We start from the raw sequence: 24,094 nt of genomic DNA, 5'->3' as shown, positions 1-24,094 counted from the left end.
TCATCGCATACATTTTTGCATCAAAATGAACTTAACCGATAGTTTGACGATTGCAAGATTACCCGAGAGCGTCGTACTGGTTTTCTGTGTAGCTGTTGATATGCTCTCTTTACCACGTTCGCATTATGTATTATAGCCCGTACCCTAGAATGGTTGAATAGCGTGTAAAACTGTATTGGAATTATGCCATGAGATTTCTCCTCGTCATAATGCTGCATTTTCCAGGTTGAAACTGTTGACCATATAGGGATAGGATTATGTTTAGTTTGATTTACGGTCTCGTCTGTGTTCAACTAGAAATGTCGTTCAATTCATTATGAGATCCTAAGTGCGTGTTTTTCTCCTGCGTTCATCATTAATCACAAAGCATGCAATCCCTCTATGACATGGATGACAAGCGATATAGGTTATGTTATACCCTTTGGAGGCAAAGTACCCCTCAGAAATCAATTTATGTTCCGGAGACCAGTAGGTTAGAGCACGGTGCTTTTAGGTTAAAAGGGATATTTTCATCAGAAAATTAATACGCCATTGTACGGGGTGGGTCTATCATCGGCCTGAAAACACACGTTTCATTTGTGCTGCAAGTTTATCAAGCGGGTCATTCTATAATCAATTTGTGTTTGCGTGATTGAGGTAGAAATGCACACACAGGGTTAATTTAATCAGATATCGAACCCTTCAGCGCTCACCTGAAAATAATACAAAATGTCAATCAGGGTGTCCTCTAAAGTTCAAAAATTCAATATTTTGAATATTTTCCCAATATTTCTGCATCATAAAGGTTTAGTCATTGTTTTAAGAATTAAATTGTAAAATCGTGTTATGTTTTACATTTTAGAGATTAATCGGACAAACTTAAATGAGTATAACGTATATACACTGGTAAAAGCGATTTTCTCTAATGGCTTTGTGACATTATCGCCCTTGTCTGAGAAATGATAATTCGTATGTTATAATTTCAGAAAAACATTCAGTGATAAAAACCCGTTCGTCGGATCAATGCTGGCAATCACGATAATTAGCATGGTTCATACAACGCTTGTTCGATAAAAGCATCTTACTGAAAGGAAGGGATTCCTGATGAAAATAATGCTTCTCCTCATTTAGCATGTCCAATACCGATCTGCAGCCATCAACTACAATCTCTGAAACAAGCGCGGTAGTTTCAAGTACGTAACAGCAGTGAAGCACATCTTAACCAAATTGACACTCTGAGTCGGGTTACGGGCCTGTGGAAAGTGGTTGGAAAGAAAACATTCAATTATTCTTACCCCAGGTGAGCAAGTCGCATTTGAGGGGAGGGTCGATGTTAAAGATGTTTGACTCGTTGACATAATTGGCCAATTTTTGAAGAGTGACTGATCAATTATCGATCTGTGCTTGTCTTTATCGTTCCCTGATCGAAGAAGCCACGAAGTAGGGTAGTGGTGGACGAGGCGCCCAGGCTTTGATGTCGCGGGGTCTCGACGGGTCAGCTAATGGGGCTACTCTATGGATATTTATTGGGTACAATGGACGCAAATAGTCGTGATAAGTACAGCTCGGGAGAATACACACTTTGTCTATTTGTACCTCAACGATTTCCGTGGAAGATCATCGTATACCAATGATCTTTAGAGAGTTTGTCAAATAGGTGAGGGAGACATTGTTGTTGAATTTCGTGTGTTGACTTTCTCAAAGATGGACAGACCTCTCGCACACATTATGTTACACGTAGTGAAGCGGTTGGGTAGTGTGTTGTTAAACAGTGCACCCGAAGACTGGGTTCGATACGTCTAATGGGTTTTCTTGTACTAATACATGGGACGTTGAACTAGCCGGGTGATTTACGTGCTCACCCGTCACACCGAAGACAGGGTTCGATCTACCACATGGGTATTACTGTGAAAGACTCAAAACCGTTCTTTAACACACCTCTAAAACATAAAAATATATTAAAAACGACGAAATAGTAAAACCCAATGCCAGTCTATCAAAATTTTGGAAAAAAAGTCTTTAAAGGACCACACAAGGCATGTATTTTGTTGTTAATTACAATGAAGGTCTAAAGTCGTTTCTTCGGTGACGCTAAATGAGGAAAATCATTTTGTATGCATCCACGAATCTATTTTTTGCACCCGTCTATAGTGATATGCAAAATACTTCCATCTTTCCGCTCACAGCTTACATAAGAATGGGCTAGCTGTTACAAGCAATCGCATTACTCCATCTTAATGTTTGGTGTATGTTTAGAAATATGCTAGACACGAAACCGGTCATTTTGTCAGCGTTCATCTGATAAGTCTACCATGACACGTCTGCCTTTATCGAGTGAATATTTATTGACATGTCTTAATTTTAACTACGTAATTATTTCAAGCCAGGCAAAAAGTAGAATAAAGGTTTCTTGAAATGCTTCACATAGGACACAGAGCGTTTATAACGGGTGGAGTTTTTGAACTCCACTCGTGAAAGTGAAGGTGTTAGATTTCTCAGTTCAATACAAAGCTCCCACCTTTTATCACGGGCTCCATATTGGATTTCGTTTCACAAGGATCGTTTGAAAAGTATTTCCTCAACTTCAAACGATCTTTTATGAACTTAAATTTCATGTGCACTATCTTTGAAGTAAAATTCAAATATGCATTACTTGAAAATCTTAAAGACGTTTTATTTTCACAAGATGTAATCGTAAACACGCATGGCGGTGTTAGGTGAGCAGTATTTTACGAATCTTATGTCCCCGGTATTCGAATTCATATTTTCATGCACTTTTTACGGAACACTTGTGATCCCGACAACCATCGTCAATGACGCTAACACGTGTCTTTGCGAGATATAAACAAATATCGTTATTAACGAAATTCGAACCAAATTTGATGTAATGAATAGCGTTAGACCTTGTTATGCCAAAATTATGAAACTGATTTTTAACTTCCTTGCTTTTGAAAATGTTAAGTAAATATTTCAACAAATATTTTTTTTATATCACTCTAATATCAAGGTAATATCTCGATTTCCCAGTGGGTATTTAAATCGTGATTTTTATAATCAACTAAAGTATTCAGCGTTGTCGAGTAGCATCGGAGCATATAGTACTGTAATGAAAAGTTAATAAGTTCTAGAATTATACCTTTTTGAATCTCTGCGCTAATGTGATTTAAGGAATCAATATTATGCTGCCCTAAGATAACGCAAAGAAAGAAACCAAAATACTTGGCTATCATGCAGGTAACACCGATACACGACTGTCTCTCATTTTGAAATCATCGCAAACTATCAGGTAAACCCAGCCCCACAAATACTTCCTATCCTTATAATAGATCCAGTGTTTTCTTTGCACAAACCAAATTGCCACTTAGGCCGCCATTAGACATTGGAACATGTTTGTATATCAGTTTTGGACGGAAGACATTTCCTTTTCAAGCTGTGACTATTTAATCAGTCTAATACAAAGCTATCACTTTCCCCCGGCCTCGCCGCGCATTTAATGCCTCTCCATTAGAATGATTAAGAGTCAATTCGGAAGACATTTCTGACGATTAGTCAAAAGTTTTTTGTCCTCGCTTCACCGCGTTCTAAAAGGCGCATATCCTCTCGAAACCATTCCCGCCAATTTCGCTTCCACTGGGACAACAGAATGGAACGACCATATCAGAGGAAATCGCCTCAGATTATCTCATTTCCTGCCCAAACGATGATCCATCACGCAGACGACAGACCAATTCCAGTCGGAATGCCGCGCTACCTGCAAGGTGCTACCGAGAATGGTGCCAGTCATGCGGTAAATGGCGCGTGGCCTGCGTGCGCTTTCTGGGCTTGAGCAGACGACATATCATCGATTTTGTCGTCTGCTGGTGTAATGTTGCACAATCGGTACCTCCATCCACGCGTGTCGTCCAGACGGAAAGAGCTAGGTGTGACTTTATCGTCGCCCAGCTTGTTTGGTGTAAACGCCCCCCTTCTGGTCAGGTCTGAGCTATGTGCCATGCGCATGACGCTGTTAACGGTTGGGAACGCTGCAGTTGGCGGTGAATACCATGCAGTCGTGTCAGTTGTAATCAACGACACAAAACATTACAGCAAATTAGAGAACATCTATATTTTCCAAAGCTTGACTCGGCTTTGGAATCGTCAGGATGCATGGCAGGCGTTTAGGCCACCCATTCATCATGGGGGGCGGAGGCCCTACTAACTACATTTTCATAATTTAATTATATATATTCAACGAATTAGTAATAACTCGTAGGCACACGTTGCCATAGTTTGATATTTTCTGAACGTATGGATGGTTGTATGTTGTTGGGGCTTAATTTTTAAGTCCTTGTTAATGAACATAATCCGTACTTGTGTTGATAGTTGTGTACTTCACAACTTGATGTGCACAGTTGCTTCCCTTGACCGACTGGATCTGCCAGTCGTGGTTCCGAACTGGTACCAACTAGAACCTGGTCTGTTTGGTTCTCACACTCGTGGGTTTCAAGCGTGTGGTCATCATATGTACTGTGGGATTTCTCATTGTCCAAAACCCACACATGAACCTCCTAAACCCATGAACATCCTTTATTTCTGTTCCTGGCATAATACCTTTTATTGTAAAGGATGCCAACAGAACAATGGAACCAGTGAACATTTGGGCTAGAACTGATCTTCCATGCTTGTCGAAGGAGCCAACAAACAGTAGATGGTGGTTAGGCTCGGAGACTTGTTTGACACATGTCCTCGCATCCCATTTGCGTAGAACGAAAATCATGAAGTCAATCACTCGATTGCCTGGTCCAGACTGGATAAGTTCCAGAAGACCGCCATACAACTGGAATATTGCTCAGAGAACATTAACAGCACATTAATGAACATAACAATGGTCAAAGCTGTGGGCATAGGTGATTACCGATAGAGAGCATTAAGGATGATGACAAACATGAGTATTATACTGTGATAAAGCGTGTTTGTCATGTGAATAGTGGTCGCGTTATTTGTATTGGTGTGACAAACCGCACACACGGTGGATACGCCAAACAGTGTGTTACATTGGTATTAAGCTGCAGTCAAATGTACGCTAATGGCAAATGACGCATATGCATTGGTGACATGGAGTTGTAAAGACATAAACTACTACAAATAGTGTAATATATTGATAACAATGCTTCTATGATATGTTTCAAAGGCGTCATGCATTACTAATAATAATATTTATTGGCGACTAGCTGCCGTAGATGGGAAAACTCGTTATGTAGTGAATGGTAGATGGTAAATATTTCTTAAAAAATAGGAAGAGTTTATCTACTGATGACAGAGGTCAGCAACGATGAAACGTTACATCACTTTTGTGTGCATATATGTAGGTTTAGAAACTGTATCTGATGGTGAGTATTTGAAATACCGTACTTTCGTTTTAACTATGGTATCCTAACTCACTCAAGTGTTGTCAAGTCAAGCGCGTATTTCTCAGCTAATGAAACCATATAAAATGTCCATATGTCATAGTGTTCCGTGCGGGAAAACATCTCATTGTCGTTAATACAATTTCCCTTCTGTACAAAGGCCCAACCCCACAATTCACATTGTCGTCTTGATAGCAACCCCATGTCTTCGTTGTTTATCGTCGCTCTAACCAATTGGCTTTCCTGAGCTCGCTGAGACAATGATCCTCAACAAGATACTTTTTTTCCCTTTTTATCGATGAGATTATTTCTTGTTCAAATGCCAGCATGAGGTAAATTTACATCCTGAATCTTGACATTAATTCTGACAATTACGTAACCGAGTCGATATGAGTTGTTACTATGTGTATAATATCATATCACACTGGCGCACATAAATCTTCCCCAATCACCTGTAACTGCTGTTATATCAAAGACTCATTTTATCCAAGTAGCAATAAAATTAATGATTTTTTTCGTAATTAGAAAAAGGAAATTGCCAAAGGTAAAGCATTTGAGACTGTTCCTTTTTAAAGAGAAGTCCACCGTAACTAACTCGCGTTTGTAAGTTGAGACAGTTTGAGCTGTGTGGATGCTCTTTAATGGTCGGATTGTTGAGAAGGGTAATACTATTCACACGGAAATAGGAAGAGGGTGGTCCGGGCGTGTAGCGTCGCATTTAACACCAAGGTGTTACGTAGCGTAAAACTACTGCCAAGTAGTCCGTGCTGATTCGTGAATAAACTTTTAATATATTTTCAACTGAGTGTGACAAGAAATGATTTTACCTTTGAAAAGGAATCTCATTTTAAGTTTGTCGTTAGATGCCAAGACTTTCTAAGGGGTCCCCCGTTTCCACAATTTTCTAAATCTATGTTTGCACAGTTTTTCATTTAATGTGTTTTATACTTTGTATAAGAGATTCATCGAGGGCGTGTAACGGGCCATGAAGCCGACGATATGTGTCCGGAATAAGAATTGCCTGATTATGGCACCCTGTCTCAGCACGGTATGCAACATCCAGCCACTAGAAATAATTACCTCCATGCTGGTTTTCGCCATATTACACAGGCGTAACACACAACGGATATTTGAAGCAGGAAATTATTTTGTTGAACATAAATTAATTGACCAAAATTTACAATGGCATGGTTTTGATTGTTCTATTTGAAATATCACTTTTTTGCCCTGCTGTTATTTTACCTGATCTGACGAACAGCTGTTTTGGTTATTGTGTAATGCTTCCATAATGCTCGTTCAGTAGAGGTCTATGCTTGAATGACCACGTCATGGGTTACACGATATTATGTAATTACTGATACATCCGTAATCAGGGGTAACACGTTGCCTCTCAGACTGTAACTGCTGCAGGCAAATGTGGTTGTCATCATTTGTTTCATTTTCCGATCCAGTTTATTTGTTCCTGGAAAACAATAAGACCGACCCTCCGAATATATATAAGGCATTTAGTAAGGTATATAAATCAAACGTCAACAATTTTTGTCATTTTATTTGCTGCAGGTTCAACGTTCGAAAACACTATATGCCCCATTACCCGGTCAGATGACGAGGACAAACACTCGGTTCTTCTACAAAAGGAAACCCTCTGTTGGTCAGCTCGCTGCCCGAAATGCCCTCACCAGGGCCCAGCTCTTCAAGCACGGGGCCTTAGACAGGATGGCGACTGTGGGGGAGGCAATGGGCAAGACAGCATTGGATGGCCATCAAACAAAGGCTGACATCCCTCCTGCTGCAGAACCTGGTGTCAGGAAACCACTCTTCTCCAGTGCATCTTCCTGGAGGGAGAGACGAGACATGTTAAATGGAATCTCCTCTAAAGGTGCTGCTGCTGCTGCAGGTAAGCCTGCTATGACGAATTTGACAGAGGAGAAGGAACCGGCATTCAAGGTCAACAGTTTTAAGACAAAGACGTCCTTGGTTACCAGGGACAATCCAAAACCTAATCCAGATCCTTCTGGGAAGAAGAAAGTATTCATAAAGTCATCCAGTCTAAGTAATTTTTACTCTATGCCCAGGAAAACTCAGCCAGGCAGAAGCGTGATGAGTGGTGACAGTTTGAGTCCGAGGAACTACAGTGCCGTGTTGAGTATTTCAGGACAATCCCCGGATGCTTGTGAAGGACCTTCTGCTGCTCGGAGGCCAGAGGTCAGGACGTTTGAGAGACTGGGCGTGGATAACATGGAATATCGCACACCGGAAGTGACCAGTGGGCTGCGCAATGGCTAGGGCGCTGGCGTCCGTGCGTCTGGTCGTCGACGTGTATTGCGCTTGCGTACGCTTGACATTGAGCTTAGGCGCATTCGCAGGCTTGCTGACGTAGGAGTTCTTGGCCATTTCTAGAAAGCTAGTCTGTGATGGTTTGATATGATGCTGCATATTCTGTGATACCAAATTATAACCATATAGTTTTGTATGTTTTTAAAACATCAGATCGATCAATTATGGAAATGATTAGAAAAAAAGATTTTATAATATATTTTCTTTATTCTTTATTTTTACTTGCTTTTATCTCAAAATAATTGTGAATGTTTTCACCGTTCAATTCTGAAATTGATGGTAATGTACTTTTGAGTTAATAAATTATGACCATTAGATAACTCATCATTAGTATGCAAGAGGACAAACGGCAATCACTACCATACTGAAATTAAAGAGCAAGCACAAATGAGCAGTATGACCTACAGATACTGGCTCGGATCTGCGCCTCATTGTATGGTGATGAGATGTCGTCCTTGCTCTGTAAATCATTACACGTTAATAACTCGTATTAACCATCTTTGGTATTAAGCACAGCTTGTAATTATAAGTGAATCATTGAAAACTATTTCTTTGTTTGGAATCTATAACTGCTTATCATTATCATAGCAAAGTTGCTGGAGTAATCTTTGTAACTAAGCCTTCGTTCCCGTGGGAATCCTATTTCTCCGGTCAACAAAATGTCTTTACATATACAAAACGACTGTGTCTTATACATATATTAAAATGTGTTCAGTACCGTATCTAATAGAAATGTGTATCAAAGAATAGTTTGTCTGCAGCTTACCGTTTTACTGATCTTGGGTCTTAGAACCCCCTTCATCATTCTTTTGTTCGCGGAGGTATTATGCAAGAAACATTTCAATTTCTAAACTCGGCTCCATCGATAACAAGTCTAGAATTACTTGTGGCACCTGGGCGTTGTATTTTCAGTTTCCGCTTGGTACCCACGATGCATCTGGGTAATATCCTCATAATCGTTGGATCCCAGTTAAGTGGAGCCATTTTCCCAAGAACTATAACTCGAAACAGAGGTGTGCTTCACCATACAGGAAGTGTTACCTGAGCCTCGATGGATACATTTATCGAGCATTATGTTCATAAAGGCAGTTTTATGAAGCCACGTCGATAATCATTCCATTATTTGTCCATTTGTCTTTCAGAATATCAATAATTATATCGCGCAAAGCTAATCTTTTCAACAATGGAGTTACCAAACAGACAAACCCCGGGAACTCTTTTAACTTTCTTAAAGACATCAGTCTTACAGAACCGCGATCGTTGTTTTGATCTTTGTTTGGAATTCATAAGGCTGTTTGGTGCCAGGGTGCCGTTGTACAAAACAACCTTAGCGCTAAGGCTACCTTAAGTCTACGTTAATGAATGTGAGTTACGGTAACCTTAGCGCTAAGATCGCTTTGTACAACGGCACCCTGGGTTTTTATGGTAATATTTTCCAGTAGACTGTCGTCATCTCTCCTGGAGGTTTAAAGGTTCCTTGTTTATTGCAGTTGTGCGTAATACTGACTTTGATGTTAATCTATTTCCCATAATCTAAATCCCACAACTAGGGTAAACGACCGACGGGTGTATAGTCTATCCTTCGTAGAGAACTATTCGTGGAAGAGTTTCAATGGGTCAAGAATGTAATTCTGCACAATGATTACCAGTATTAATTCATTAATATATAGGATTAATTAATACCACTATAGTAATTCTGTCATAGCATGGAAGATAAACAATAGATATATAATCAGGTGGTTTACTTAGTGTTTAGTAGTGAATCTAACCTGTAAAGATCCGGGTTAGAATTAATCTTCAGTAACCCATACTTGCCGAAAGATGCAACTAACGGGATCGTGTGGTCAGGCTCGCTGACCCGGTCGACACATGTCAACGTATCCCAATGGCGTAGCTCATGCTGTTGATCACTGGATTGTCTGGTCCAGACTCGATTATATACAAACCGCCGCCATATAGCTGGAATATTGCTAAGTGCGGCGTAAAACTAAACTCAATCACTAGTAGTGAATCGTCTTTGTGGTTCATGGTCCAGTCGTGTGGTTATGACGTTTGCCCGTTACACCGAGGGACTGGGTTCGATTCCCAACATGTGTACAATGTGTGTATATCATTGTTTCTGTTGGTAATGATCAAAGCCATGTAAATCATGTACATTCAGTAACGGATCCCTGTGTTACTTACTGTTTAAGAAACCAAATGTCTTTGTCACAGTGAGTGAGATTAGATTTACGCCGCTTTTTAGCAATATTCCAGAAATGGGCTTCAGACATTGTGCCCATGTGGGGAATCGAACCAGGGTTTTCGGCGTGACGAGAGAACGTTTTAACCACTAGGCTACCCCACCGCCCCCGTTATGAACAGGATGTGCTGAATATTATGAAACGTTGTCATAAATCACGAGCTTGTGTTCGCACCTTCGTACCAGGATCCGCCGATCATGATCGTTAATTTGTCATCACCCACCCTCATTGACGCTTTTCCTTTTGGCTTTCCCCCAGAAAATATCTGACATGGCCCGATATCAGAAGTGTGTGTGAGCGTCGAGAAACCCAACCCAAACACCATATTAAAGTTTCTTTCACCGCCTCCGGTGTCTTAGTGTGATGGCGCTATAAACTCCCGACTAGTTCAATAACACACACGCACGCACTCTTCATAAGTGAGGCAATTTTGAATGCAACCTTAAATCCATACCTTGCTTATTAACATCAGTTATTTACTCTTAAAAACCTGTAAATTCGAAGAGTTAGTACAAAATATCGATATTTTTTTCGGTTTCTTCCAAATGAAGAGACAGCGTTCTGAACCGGACATAGCCCTCAGTCGTGGTTCGAATCCTGGAATAGCGACGGTTATGATCCTTGACGTGTAAGCAGTTTGCAATGCTCGTAAATTTCTCCAATGTGGTAAGGGCCTTCCAGCCCGTTTTTATTTATTTATTAGTTTTTATATTTTCTTAATTCTTTTTTAAATAGACGCTGACACGCCACTGGAATAGTTTTCAAAACTTTGTGGAATCTAACTCGCACACTTACTCTTCAGATGGCACCACATGACGAGTTCTTGATGTTTTATTGTCTTGGGGCAGGGTAATCAGAGGTCCTTGTCGTCTGTGGCTGTATCAGTGTTACACGTGCCCTTTGTTTATACGTTAACGGGCAAATAAGGATTGAGAGAAACACCTCTTCATTTTTCACCCTGTATCGTATTCAGGTACTTGGCCTATCCTGAACTAATCTTTCTTACTGTGTCGAGATAAACTATACCACGAACCTAACATTTGACCGTTAAACTGTCATTATGTCTACCGGTGCTGTACGCACGAGTTGCACATGCCTTTGTTGAAGGAGTGCTGACTTGAAGACTTGACAACCTAGACACAGGGCACGGATCTCAGGATTACGGGGAGATTGAGGTGGCTTGCGAGCCCAGTCATACTTCTAGTCTCGACCAAGACCTTTTGGCAGTGTAGGAACTCTATATTATGGGGTGTAGTGTTTCTCCAATCTCTCGGCGCGTTTACGGTATTAATGTACAATTTCTCGCAGATCTAGACCCTCGATTTGTCTGACCCCAGTCGTGTCTGGGGCGAGAGGGATTAACGGTGTAGCTAGATGGGACGCTCGTTGGTGGATGGGCCCCACTCCTGGCCACTTGTTAGTGGGGTGTACTGATAAAGGGCTCGTTATGTCTTACGTAGGACATGTGGCTCCATTGTGAAGCGTCCCGGATTATCGCAAGTGTATTGAATCGCTTCGATTGACTTGTCAGTTGTGTGTTGTGTTGTACGTACAGATGACCCCAAGATCCACGTTCTTAACCACTGTTTCCGTACTTGTGTCAGGAAAGAAATTCTAATTCGTGGACCACAGCTTTATTTCTTAAAGGTCCCAACAAACATATAAGAACACTGTTGTAGGGGATTAGGTAACACTGACAATACTCTGAACTCAAATTGTTTCCGCGGCAGGTTTAATGACGTGTCTCGAACAAAGACTGCGCCGTAGTTAGGTCACGTGGTACTTAAGGTCTGCCAGCCTGTTAATGTGACTCAATGACTGTCTCGGAGATGTAACTGTTGAATGGTGTTTCAGCTGAAAGGGAACAGGTTTGGGGAGGTAAACATGACGGAGAAATTTGACACTTCTGTAAAGAGTACTGATGGACAAATTACGTTGAGCCTCTTTGACCTCGAGCTTTGTATGAGATTTCTATTTCTATTTTTATTTCCAGAAATATCAGAATATTTTCTTCATATAAATCCGGATGCTGTTGTCTACACCAACATCATATCTTGCTTTGTGCCCTTTGTTTTAAACATTCCCTCAATTTCTATAGCCCCTCACCCTGAGATATATCGTTTTGATCAACGCACAATTCCAGTGCAACGTTTTGAAATATTTCGGTTAACTGGGATAGATTACAGATCACACCGCAATATAATACGACGTTACTAAGAAACAAGAACATCCACGACCAGATTCATAAACTCTTCTACATGAGGTTCTCTGAAACATAGGATACCCCCTCCATCATCCAGCTTGTGCATATAACTTGTATATCAAGTGCTATCTGAAGCTGTTTAAACTATCCATCGTTCGCTAAAAAACGCATTGAATTCTGACACAGTGGCATCCAGCTCGTGGAACCCCTGGCTCCTTATCTTAATGGTGACCAGGCTCTTTGAACTTACTCCCGAGTCTCTGACAGGAGGCTCAATGGTTATTTCCTTAACGGATTTAAGGTGAATGCGGCGTGTTAAGGGTCAAGACAAAACAAAGGAAAGGTTGATGAAATTCTCACAAAATTGTATAATGTTTGACCGGAGACAAGAAGCATGGCTATGGATCCGACGTCGCGATCTGAAGTCACCTTCATTTATACATGTCCCATTTTGCTAATCTGTTGAATCCATAAAACGGAATTGTGTAAAATACAACAATTTCCTTCTTTCATATATCTCGATGCTCAATCACAGTTGTGCGCTGGACTGACAACGATGCAAGAGACGGCTTTTCATCAGCGCGACAGCATTGCGACTAGTCACTAGTTTCATTTCTCCATTATTTTGATTCAATTACAGGAGAATAATTGAAATATTACATCGTGCTCCAAACGTTGAATAGAATAACAAAATGTGCTTTTTGTGGTCACGAACGCGAGAGTGTATTTGCGTGTCCTATAATTTCTCTTGTAATCACCCTCGTAGAGAACGGGGGCTTCGCGTGCAGTGGTGAGACGATCGTGATTTTTTTCGGTTATATTTTTCTGAATTACTGAAATAATCACTATTGTACCATTTCAACTCCTGTTGCAGTTTCCTAACCAGAAAATATTGTCATTTTCAGATTTCATCTGCATTTGAGAGAGCATACGCGACCATGGCACGGAGTCGCGAAACACGGCATTACTCGCAGACATAATGGTATCGTGTCACGCTCGTGGCTACTTACACTGCGACCAGATATACATAACGGAAAGATCAAATGGTTTTTGTATGGAATGAATAACGGGTTAGGCAGACACATGCTAATGACTTGCAAGGGTGAACTCGGACACAGGGACAAACCTTTTAACGAGCTTCGGTCACTTATAGTAAAGGAGTCTGAACTTGGATACAGTAAGTCTCTATTTTCTTCATCTGTCTGTTCGGGTTTGTATAGTTTAATAAGAAATTAAATTTTGGAAATGTTGAAAGAATCGGCTTATTAAATCGCATTGAAGATCCTCCATCTAACAAACTCGTATCCAAGGGCAAGTCTGCATCATCTTCCAAAGAACGGCGGCGGCGGGGTAACATAGTGGTTAGAGCGTTCGCTGGTCACACCGAAGAGCCAGGTTCGATTCCCCACATGGGTACAATGTGTGAAGCCCATTTCTGGTGTTCCCTGCCGTGATATTGCTGGAATATTGCAGAGCAAATACTAACAGTGTACCTGAGAAACTGGACCCCGTTATGAGTGATGAGGGGGACAAAATATATATTAAACGGGTGTGTATAGTTAGCAATAAAACAGCAGGGACATTAGAAACGGGCTTTGCACTTTCTACCCACGGGCACGGGGATTCAAACCAAGGCCTTTGGCGTGAGCTAGCGAGCTAGGCTACCCTTAAGAGTAAGTTGGGGTTTTACGCCGCTTTTAGCAATATTCCAGCAACATCACGGCGGGGGACACCAGAAATGTGCTTCACACTTTGTGCCCAAGTGGGGAATCGAACCCGGGTCTTCGGCGTGACGAGTGAACGCTACCCCGCCTCCCTTTTCACTACGAAATCCACTGAAATAAACTATTAAGTTATTCATAAACGATGTTTAAAGGGAAGCTAACTTCGCATAGCTTCATACCTATCCACCATGTTAACTTTTCTTACCTGTTGATTAGACGGAGACTGAATACAGTCAACATTTCGTGCACCTGTATTTCTGGAGCATGGATTATCTCGAAAATCTAACCTTTCTCTTGTGTGACTGTGTATTGTTAAATTACACTCTTTATCTCGCAGCCTAGTCAAAGAAAGCGAGTTGACATTGTAGATCAACTTTCGCTCAAGGTTAAAGGAACGATTAACCTGCTAAAAACTGTTTTCAATGGCTTATCACACGAGTATGTCAAAAGCAGTGAAAGAACACGAGAAATATATACATAATAGTGAAATATACAATCTATCTCGGCAACAAATAATCCATCCCACATGTACAATTGGAATGATTGTATTCTATGGAAGCGTGTCGAGACCATAATGAAATGCAGGCTGAAGTTGTACAGCTCCTTAGCTCCTTTACTTATATTTTCTTAAGTTCAACATATTTCATTTCTAAACATCTGAACTGTAAACAGTTTGTAAGAAGGATGAAAAATTCAAATACTAGATTGCAAGTTCCAAGAAAATAAACTGCCAATGGCTTATGACAGTTCACAGAGCATGCATGCCAACGCTGAAAATTAGCAGGATATAGTGTCATGTTATGGTGTTATGCGAATTACCTCTTCCTGGCCAGTACTTAAGGTCTGGGCGTAGGTAGCCTGGCTTCAAGGCTGTACTGAATGCTGAGCCAATGGATGTATAGTAATTAAATCCTTCAGAGAGGCAAGTCTAGATAAGCGGAATATATGTTAGAGGAATATTTATATTTTTAGAAATTATCATTTAGAATATCAATTATTACCTTAGAAACATGTGCAAGTCTAGGGCGTTGGAAAACATGGGTGAAACGAGACGTGCAGTGTTACTACAACCCCTGACACTCCACAAAGTCTACATCTCGCATTCTCGTCCTGCCGCCATACATAAGTATACAGACACGGTTACTCTAGCGTAACTCAAAGGCCATAAATCTACGCAGAACCGGTAGCCGAAGACGAATATGTGGGTCAACAGAGTGGTCAAGGGACGGCTCTCGCGTGGTCCGCTGTGCCCCAGGAGCGTCTGGGTCACCTAGATACGCGCGAGGGCCGATACAGGTCGTCTGGGGTCTTCCACGGGTCTTCCACAGGCCAACAGACTCTATTCTATATCAATGGAGGTTCCTCAACAGTTCAGGCTCTAGTTAACCTTGGTATATTAGAACCTTTATGAACTGACGTCGGTTCGCTGGCCTCTGTGGCGCTTCAGACGAGTTCCTGTCTTCGAGAGGATAGGGTTGCCGGATGTTTTACCACGGGATTACAGGCTGTAGATTGGTGCTTTATTTCCTGACAGTAATACAACTGAAAGCAATGGCTTCTTGCGCTCTCGGGTCGGTACTACTGTTAACCTTTGGCGCGTGGTACCTTTGTGATGGTGACCTTGTTTTAGCAGCGTTGATCTTCGTCTCTCTCAAGGGTAGATGATGAGGAGGGTATCGCCAACTGTCATTGAGAAGTTAGTCTGTTGGTTTAACCTCTACGCTGGATGATTGGTCTTAATAACAGCGAATTGAAGGGAATATGTTGAACATTTGGTTAACTTTTGGACACGGAAGTAACATTTGTACCAGCGCTACCTTAGAGGAAGTTGACCAAGAATTGTGGACCCTCGCTTATTAGAGATCTTGTCTTTACAGGACCCTGTCAATTGGGAAACACATTAATCAAAGACCTTTTTTTGCTTATCTGTTGTTTAATAATGTTACGGGCATATGACGATGGATGGAAATCCAGTGATTGACATCATGAGCGTCAATCTACGCAACTGGGATACGGTGACATGTGTCAACTAAGTCAGGCCACCCGATCCCGATTCATACGACAAGCATGGGTTGCTGAAGGCCGATTCTAACCCGGAGCTTCACGGATAGATGTTCCAAAAGGTCTTGTTATCAAGGGATTTCTATTTTTATCTTTAGTTAACAGGGAAAAATATCTATGTTTCTGATTTTTGGTAATAGTAAATTCTGTTAACCAGAGCTGATTGACAAGAATTGCAGTTTTGGGAATGGGACCTTGTTGTGTCCGGGAACTTGTTGGTATGAGGGGCGGTGGGGTAGCCTAATGGTTAAAGCGTTGGCTCGTCACGCCGAAGACCCGGGTTCGAATCCCCACATGGGCACAATGTGTGAAGCCCATTTCTGGTGTCCCCCGCCGTGATGTTGCTGGAATATTGCTAAAAGCGGCGTAAAACCAAACTCAGTCAGTCAGTCAGTTTTGGTATGAGACATAGACAAACGCTTAGTCTCTGAATATATATAAGTTTGATAGCAACAAACAAGCCCATTTAAATTGAAAAGGAGCCCCAGGGAGACCAGAGATTCAGAACCTGGGGAAAAATCTAGACTTGCTTCATTTAGGGCTTTAGCATTGAAGGGAGGGCTAGGCTGTTGGGGAAAATAATATGGTTCAGGGACTGTGAGACGGACTAGTATGGGACCATGTGTGTCAGTACATTGCTAATATGGAACATTCTGTTTCATGATCGTATGATATGGACTCGCGTCCCTTTTTATCTTGCTTTTCTTGATCTTGTCCATGTAGTACCTTGTTTTTTCCGCGTTCTTATTAATAGAAGACCTTGTTATCTTGATAATACAGACCTTGTTTATCCGGATCTTTTAATAGAGGACCTTGTTTTTTTGTGTCTGTTTCTGTTTTCACAGAAATAGCTGCAAAGTTGCTGATCTGGCTTAAAGCAACATTTACTCACTCACTCCCCGTCCTTGAAACATGCATGTCCTTACGTAATTTATGAAAACAGTACCCTTCGAATTACACATTGCTCATTAAAACAATAAAAAAGCATGTTGTTTGTAAGTGGAACATACGTGGCCATAACTTCTTTAAGTTAGGAAGTACAAAATTTCACAAACTTTATTGATAAGGACTTTTATTTTGGAGTGCGACGGAGCGTAGTGACAGTGGTACAATAATCTGTATCGAAGAAGCCACTGATCTACTTTGCGAAATATCAGTTACAATATAAGTTGATTGTATCTAATTTACAAGGTGTGACAAGTAGTACCACTGGTTCAGAGCCTCAGCAATGCCCGTGCGATAAGAGGGTGACAACTCCTTGCGACATCGGGCAAGGCCAGGCCTAAGGGGAAACCAGTCTTGCGATAGGCGACCTCTAGCGATGCTCTTCCTTGTTTAAGGTTACACTTAACGTACTGACTGCTGTAGACGGAACGAAATATGATTGTGTTTGTTTGGCTCGTTGTTAATCACTGAAACATATTTCCGCCGATTAGGTTGCAATGGTGATTATGACGACTTTCGGTAGGGTCCAATGGAGACTATGAAAAATACAAGGCTCCTAGAGCAGTCTGTGACACAGACCCTGGAACAGACTAATACTTTGACTCTGAATTATATATAATTTTGACAGTAACAAAAAAAATTCGATTTAAATTGAAAAGGAGACCCAATGAGATGGGAGATTTAGAACTTGAGGAAATCTAGACATGCTTCATTCAGGGCTTTAGTACAGCAGGGAGGGCTAAGCAGTTCGAAAATAATACGTTTCAGGTACTGTGAGACAGATTAACTCTGAAATGCAGATATCCAAAGAAAAACAGGCAAGCCTAAAACATCTGGCAAGTCTAGATTACCGAAGAAGAAGAACGTCCCTTGACTCCTTTTTAAAATATTTTATGAAGTTTATTTAACTCTCTCTAAACTTTGTTTAGTAGGAGACTAGATGTTAGTCTAACCTGGAGTACAGGCGACCAGAACTCATATCAGACAGACATCAATGTCTCAAGTATGTGAGGGTGTACTGGAAACTTGACGTGTACGCAGACAACAGAATCACAAGGGATTTTGTTTAAATATATCATTTGAATATACACATTAATTGAACTTAAAGGAAATGGAAACTTTTCTCTTCCTCGATGTCTCCCTTTAAGAAACCACTAAATATATTCTCGCTACTGTGAGCAAAGGAATGTTTGCATAGTGTTATTACCAGGAAAAGGGTTTTGGCGGGTATGTCTCTATTTTATCTGTCACGTAAATGAAAACGACTGAAGCACAAACCGTATTAAGACGGCGGGTGCATTTATGTCACGAAAAGATCACCGCCCAATTTTTATGTGCTGTTTGCAAATTCTTGAGATATCGCGGAGTGAAACTGCACAGGGTCGGATCAAGCATCTTGCAGCGATAACACCGAGGTTACGTGCCGACCCGAGCATGTGCCGATTGACAACACTGGTGCATACAAAAGACGAAAGGTCGACGGAAAAAGGTTAGAGATAACAAGCGCATATTAAAGGGGTTGGGTTACGTGTAAATGCAGGAGGAGGGTAGTTACGTTCTCAAGCACGTCTTGTCATGATGCTAATAGACCCCGCGTTTGTAGTGACGTTGGGCTAGTTACGTTGAGATACGTCGTTCTAAGAAGATTATTTAGTAAAACAATATACTTTCTCCAGCATGCTGCGATTTTGGAATCACTGCAGTTATCTCCCTTATGGTATATCGCGAATTTAAGGGTCGAGTCTCTTGAAAACACGTGTTTGAACTGTACCAGTCTGTGTAAGACAATGTAATGAAGAATAACCTTAAATCAGTATGGAATAACGGATAACGTTGTTCCTGAAGTCGTCCCCCTTTACTGTAAATGGTACCGCTTCTGGCACGCGTAGTATCAATTTTCATGCAGGTCCAAGCCTTGTGTTCATTTTACGAAGTAAGAATATATTTGAAAACATCATTACTGGCAGTGATATTTCTACAATTCATGAAAACAGTTGAACATTTTCAGCTGACACTTGAACGACGTCCCCGTACTTTAAACCGGTTTTAAAATATTCTCCAAACAGACGTAAATACCCCGATCTTAATCCTTTAAGTTTCACCAGATATCAGTCCCAAATTCCAAACTGTAATTTTAAAACCGTAATCCAATCTACAACATCTACTAAGGCGTATAATAACAATTTAAGTCTCTGAAATCCTCTGCTGGTGCTCTGAAACAAAACACAAACTCTCGCAATCTCTGGATACCCGTGTTTCTGCGAGATCGAATCATCCGGGCCACTTTGTCAGGCGACTCGACAAATATCATTACGTCAATAACCACAGGACCTAAATATTTCTCGACCCCGGCTTATGATTTTAATCTCTTACGTGCTGGAATATGGTCTCATGGAGGTTACCTTTACTTTAATGAGGTTATGATCTTAACCACATATAACTATTGAGGCAGGATATAACTTACATTCCGCTTCATTAAGCGAAAATATTCAGATATCAAATAGAACACGCTTCAGTTAATCAACATGATGGTGTCCATGAAGACCTTGGTTGGATGGTATGTTGGTTAGTGGGTAAATGTGTGGTTGGTTGGTTTGATTAGTTAGATGGTTTTGGTTGGTTAGTTGGTGTCAAGGTTGGTGGTTGGTTGGTGTGTTGGTTGGTTTGGTTAGTTAGATGGTTTTGGTTGGTTGGTTGGTGTCAAGGTTGGTGGTTGATTGGTGTGTTGGTTGGTTTGGTTAGTTAGATGGTTTTAGTTGGTTGGTTGGTGTCAAGGTTGGTGTGTTGGTTGGTTAGTGTGAAGGTTGGTGGTTGGTGTGTTGGTTGGTACATGTACACGAATATAGATCAGTGACTGTAGACTAGGCTTGCACAAGTGTCCAAGGTAAACATTAATAGTTTACATGACAATTTCTGAAGAATAAAAAACAGACTAGGGTCCTTAGAGCCTGTATCTAGACTTGCCTCTTGGAAGAATAGGATTACTATACACCCATGGGCTCAGCTTTCAGTGCAGCCTCGGAGCAAGACTAGGTGTGGACCTTCCCATACGTCATGGGGCTCTGCTCATAATACGAATCACTGGTTTGTTCAGTCCAGACTCGAATGTCAACAGACTGCAATGATATGTTGTTTCCTAATACCTCTGTTTGACGTAGGTCCCGATTGTTATAAGTATTGGATAGCTACGTGGCACTGGGTGGTGATAGAACTTGTGGTTGGACCCAGTCAAGACATGGCGAAATGATTGGCGCGAACCCTAATCGTAGGAACGGTGCTGACACTATCCACAAACTAACATATGGTTCCTGAGATGAAGTTATGAATTTGACGAAACATAAAGTAATTCTACAAGGGAACATCCGAATATGAACGGAACCTCACAAGACTGAAACATGATGAGAATAGGTACAGGGGTGTATGATGAAATTGGGGCTGGAATCTCTACGAGAGAGACTACATCGGCCACTGATATACATGCAGACTAACAGCTAGTCTCTGAAATGAACATATTTTACAGAAATTTTTTTTTTTTTTAAATTAATATTGTAAATACAATAAAAAGGAGCCCAGGGACTTTCTTCATTTTCAGAAGCTGTGGAAATCTAGACTTGCCACATTTTCTAGACTTGCGTGGGCTTTCTGGGACATATTTGCTTCAGGGTCTGTACGACAGACTAGTATATCTGGACCAGACCCGATTGCTTACAAGCTCCTTGATAAACTGTCCGAATGTACCGTTAAGTGCTTATGTTGCCAAGAGTCTGATTCCATGGGTTGGAACTAAAGCCGCCCCAGTGTTTCACTCATATCGAGGGGTCTTTAACGCCTGTATGTTTATTTATTTTCACTAATTGTTTAAACGAGCTACAGCTTTTGGGGCTTCATTGACCAGCGGAATGCATCAGGTAATGGATAATACTTCTTCACCTGTGCTCCTTGCACTGGATGTGCAGAGGACATTCTCGTACTCATAATAATATCCTACGTCACATCGGCATATGATTAGCCGTATAGCCATGGCTACTGACAATAAATGTTGAAAACATATTCTATATATTGGTAATTTGTTTCTTTGAGTTCGAACCTGGGTACCCAAATCGAAGTGAATGTGGCAATTCTAACACCGGTGTTTGAATAGAAGTGTGGTACATTTTGCTGAGGGAATTTTCCAACCGGTTCTGCCTATTTGCAACATTCATTTTACCGATATTCTTATTGGCCATATACTAATAGTCATCCCGCATATCTGCCTTGATTCTTTGAATTGATCTTCAGTAACCCATGCTTGTCGTAAGAGGCAACTAACGGGATCGGGTGAGGCTCGCTGGCTTGGTTGACATAAGTCATTTTATCCCAATTGCGTAGATCGCTGCTCATGCTGTTGATCACTGGATTGTCTGGTCCAGACTCGATTATTTACAGACCGCCGCCATATAGCTGTAATATTGATGAGTGCGGCATAAAACCAAAGTCACTCACTTTTTGACCTATGTAAAATATTTTTTCCAAAAAATAATGTAAATCCATCTCCAGTCAGAGTCTGGAATTGAAACAATATTGTCATTGTTACTTTATTGAAGGTATTCACAAGTGGTTTGAGGAGGACAATCCCCATTCAGTGATGACGTAATCGATGGAGGTTTTTTGTGTCGTGTTAGAATCATTCCCGGGAGAATGTCTGTTTTCATTGTTTTCAGTCGAGTTCCTTTAAAGTGTACCGACAGCGCATCCCTCAATAAAATAGAAAACTTCACTCAAACAAGTTCGGCAATAAATATGATGCTAAAATGCCACTGTACATCAAATTCTGACGCAGTTATAAACAATTTATATCGTTCGATAAAGTTAAGTAATAAAACAGTACATAAACCAAATCGACCATTAATCATGGAAGGCCTTATTTGTCAACGACCAAAACAACTTAATGTCAATGTCAATCAAACGTTGCCACTAAATTATGAAATATACCGAAATGTACAGGGACAAGTTCCAGTCTGGAATAACGAATAACCAGGTCGTACAAGGCTGTTTTATTACTGGTTCCTGCAATTAATCACCTAACTTTGGCACCGATAATCCGAGGCTAGAAGGAAGCTTTTGCCTGTTTACCAAAATAAGATTAAGCTTGACATCTGCCGTCGTAAAAATGACATAGGTTACGGCTGAAGGCGACTTTTCGTAAAATTGCCTGCGACCATTATCACCACGGCATCTTTGGCAATCTTTTATTTTTTACCAAAACTTGTCGCTCCGATTGGCGGATTTAATCTTATTCCTTAGAAAATTGACGCGGTGCTTCGCCTCGTCGTGAACTCGTCTTAATTTATTATATCCTAATTTTTGGCGGCATGTTTGTTCGTTGAACTGCCTGCGATTGAGAGGCCTTGCGGTTGGCTAGGGATAGGCAGAAGGGCATCACCGTCGCGCACCCAACACAAGCACGCTGACAGGCAATTTCGCGCGGATTTATGTTAACCGCAATACAGAATAATTATTATTCATTGAAGTCGGAAAAATTGATTCGATTGACTTTGATAATGTCTCCTGCCGATCGACGAGGAGTAATGAGTTTCGCGGTATACGAAGCAACGTCTTTGAAGAGTTAGACAAGAAAAAATACTCCGAGCCTGTCCTTCCAAAAATTATCGGGAGAACTAAACGACTCGATTTAATTACTCTCGTCGTTAATAAGAACCTAGAATCTCCCACCGAGGCTTTGAAGAATATGATGGGATACTAGGAGGATAATTTATGTCGTAGCACAGTAGCCATTAAAACGGAAAATGACGCTACCTTATACATTGTAATGAACCACGGCCAAGAGCACTAATCATCCTAAGACCTGATTAGCAGCCTTTCGTTTCCACAAAAACCTAAGGACTATATTTTATTGTTTTATCAACTGATATTTTTCTACTGTAACCACTGTCGGTAATTCTTGTTCGATTAACAAAAAAACACTGAGGATGGAATCCGTTTTAAAGTCATACGCGCCATGTATTATTACTTCATCCCGTGTGTTTAAATGATATCCTTGCTGAGCGAAGCGCGTGCGATCAACTTTCATATTGTTCATAGTTGTGGCTTTCCTCAATTAGCGGCCCCTCGGGTTACGAGCGAGCCGAGGGTTATTTATCTTCCCTCGTCAGGAATCCCTGTATAAAATATCGGCATATCGTACGAAATAATATCTTTGCTTCGGGATTATCGCCGCATGCAAACAACATCGCTTGTAGTTTGGGGAATAATGATCATTTTTCATTTTCCCTCTCGAAAATAATACCCACCTTACCCACACATTACGACTTAACGCAAACCGCAGGGACGCGGCTTAAACACTACTCAAGTCCAATGTCGTTCGGTTGTCGTTCAGGAGACAACGTTGTGGAACTGACTGTTGAATAGTCTTGTTGAATAATTTGTAGGTTTGAAATATGAAAAATTACCGATACTGATGCACGAAGGATATGCACTGAAGATGAATGTAAAATCAATAAAGTTTAATTAAAAGTTAAAATCTGGTTTCAAGTCAGCCATGAGCATGGTAACTTTTGTTCGAGAGCGGTTAATACTTCGTGGCAAAATGTACGTATTCTAATATTGAAAATACGACAATTTAAAGAATTCCACCGGTCACACTCATTTCATTTTCGGGTACCTTGGTTCCACTTGCACGATACATGTAATCGGGTTAACCGTGTGAGGAAGCATTACCCGTGAAGGTGACAATGTCTAAACGCATTTCTAAAACCACAAAAAGTTAGGCACCGGGTGTCTTCTTATTTTCCATACGGAGCTTTTCCGTGATGTATTCTTTGTGAAGTAATGAACTAATGTATTGGACCTATTGTATCGACTAAGGTCAGATGCCGAATTCGGGATACATGATTTATCATTTTGGTTCGACTCAGTCAATAGTGAAGTATGTTAACTAACATCCAGCGATCTAAGGACAGCTTTTTCAGCGACCCGTTAACAAAACATGCCCGTGCAAGAGTGAATGGTTCATCTTAATGAACCGTTGTGAACAATTAGTCCCGATTTTTTTTACTTCAAAACTGATTACAAAATGGTAGCAAGATAAAGAGTATATATATTATGTATTATACAAACACTATATTTTCTAAAAACATCAGATCGAAGGTGTTATTTTTGGTTCAAAATAAATATTTTATGTCTTTTGTGTGAGAACATTGTTGTCTATATGGTGTT

The 24,094-nt window shown here is 40.8% G+C and overlaps 1 protein-coding gene and 1 long non-coding RNA gene across 2 annotated transcripts in view; both read left to right on the top strand.

Moving 5' to 3' along the window:
* The window catches only part of LOC124282489, a 207,789-nt gene extending 198,460 nt beyond the window's left edge, over positions 1 to 9,329 (top strand). Inside the window, exon 13 of the mRNA XM_046718497.1 lies at positions 6,927 to 9,329. Within this exon, the coding sequence (XP_046574453.1) occupies positions 6,927 to 7,652 (726 nt within the window). The 3' untranslated portion in view covers positions 7,653 to 9,329. The remainder of the gene's footprint in view (positions 1 to 6,926) is intronic.
* A 3,665-nt stretch (positions 9,330 to 12,994) lies between these two features.
* The window catches only part of LOC124282487, a 35,185-nt gene continuing 24,085 nt past the window's right edge, over positions 12,995 to 24,094 (top strand). The window contains exon 1 of the long non-coding RNA XR_006900169.1: positions 12,995 to 13,326. This is a non-coding gene — a long non-coding RNA (uncharacterized LOC124282487). The remainder of the gene's footprint in view (positions 13,327 to 24,094) is intronic.

This window comes from Haliotis rubra, unplaced genomic scaffold, assembly GCF_003918875.1.
Source record: "Haliotis rubra isolate DU_JTF1 unplaced genomic scaffold, ASM391887v1 Scf3, whole genome shotgun sequence".
NCBI lineage: Eukaryota > Metazoa > Mollusca > Gastropoda > Lepetellida > Haliotidae > Haliotis > Haliotis rubra.
Note: the sequence above shows the minus strand (reverse complement) of the source record. Positions and strands in the feature narration are given on the sequence as shown.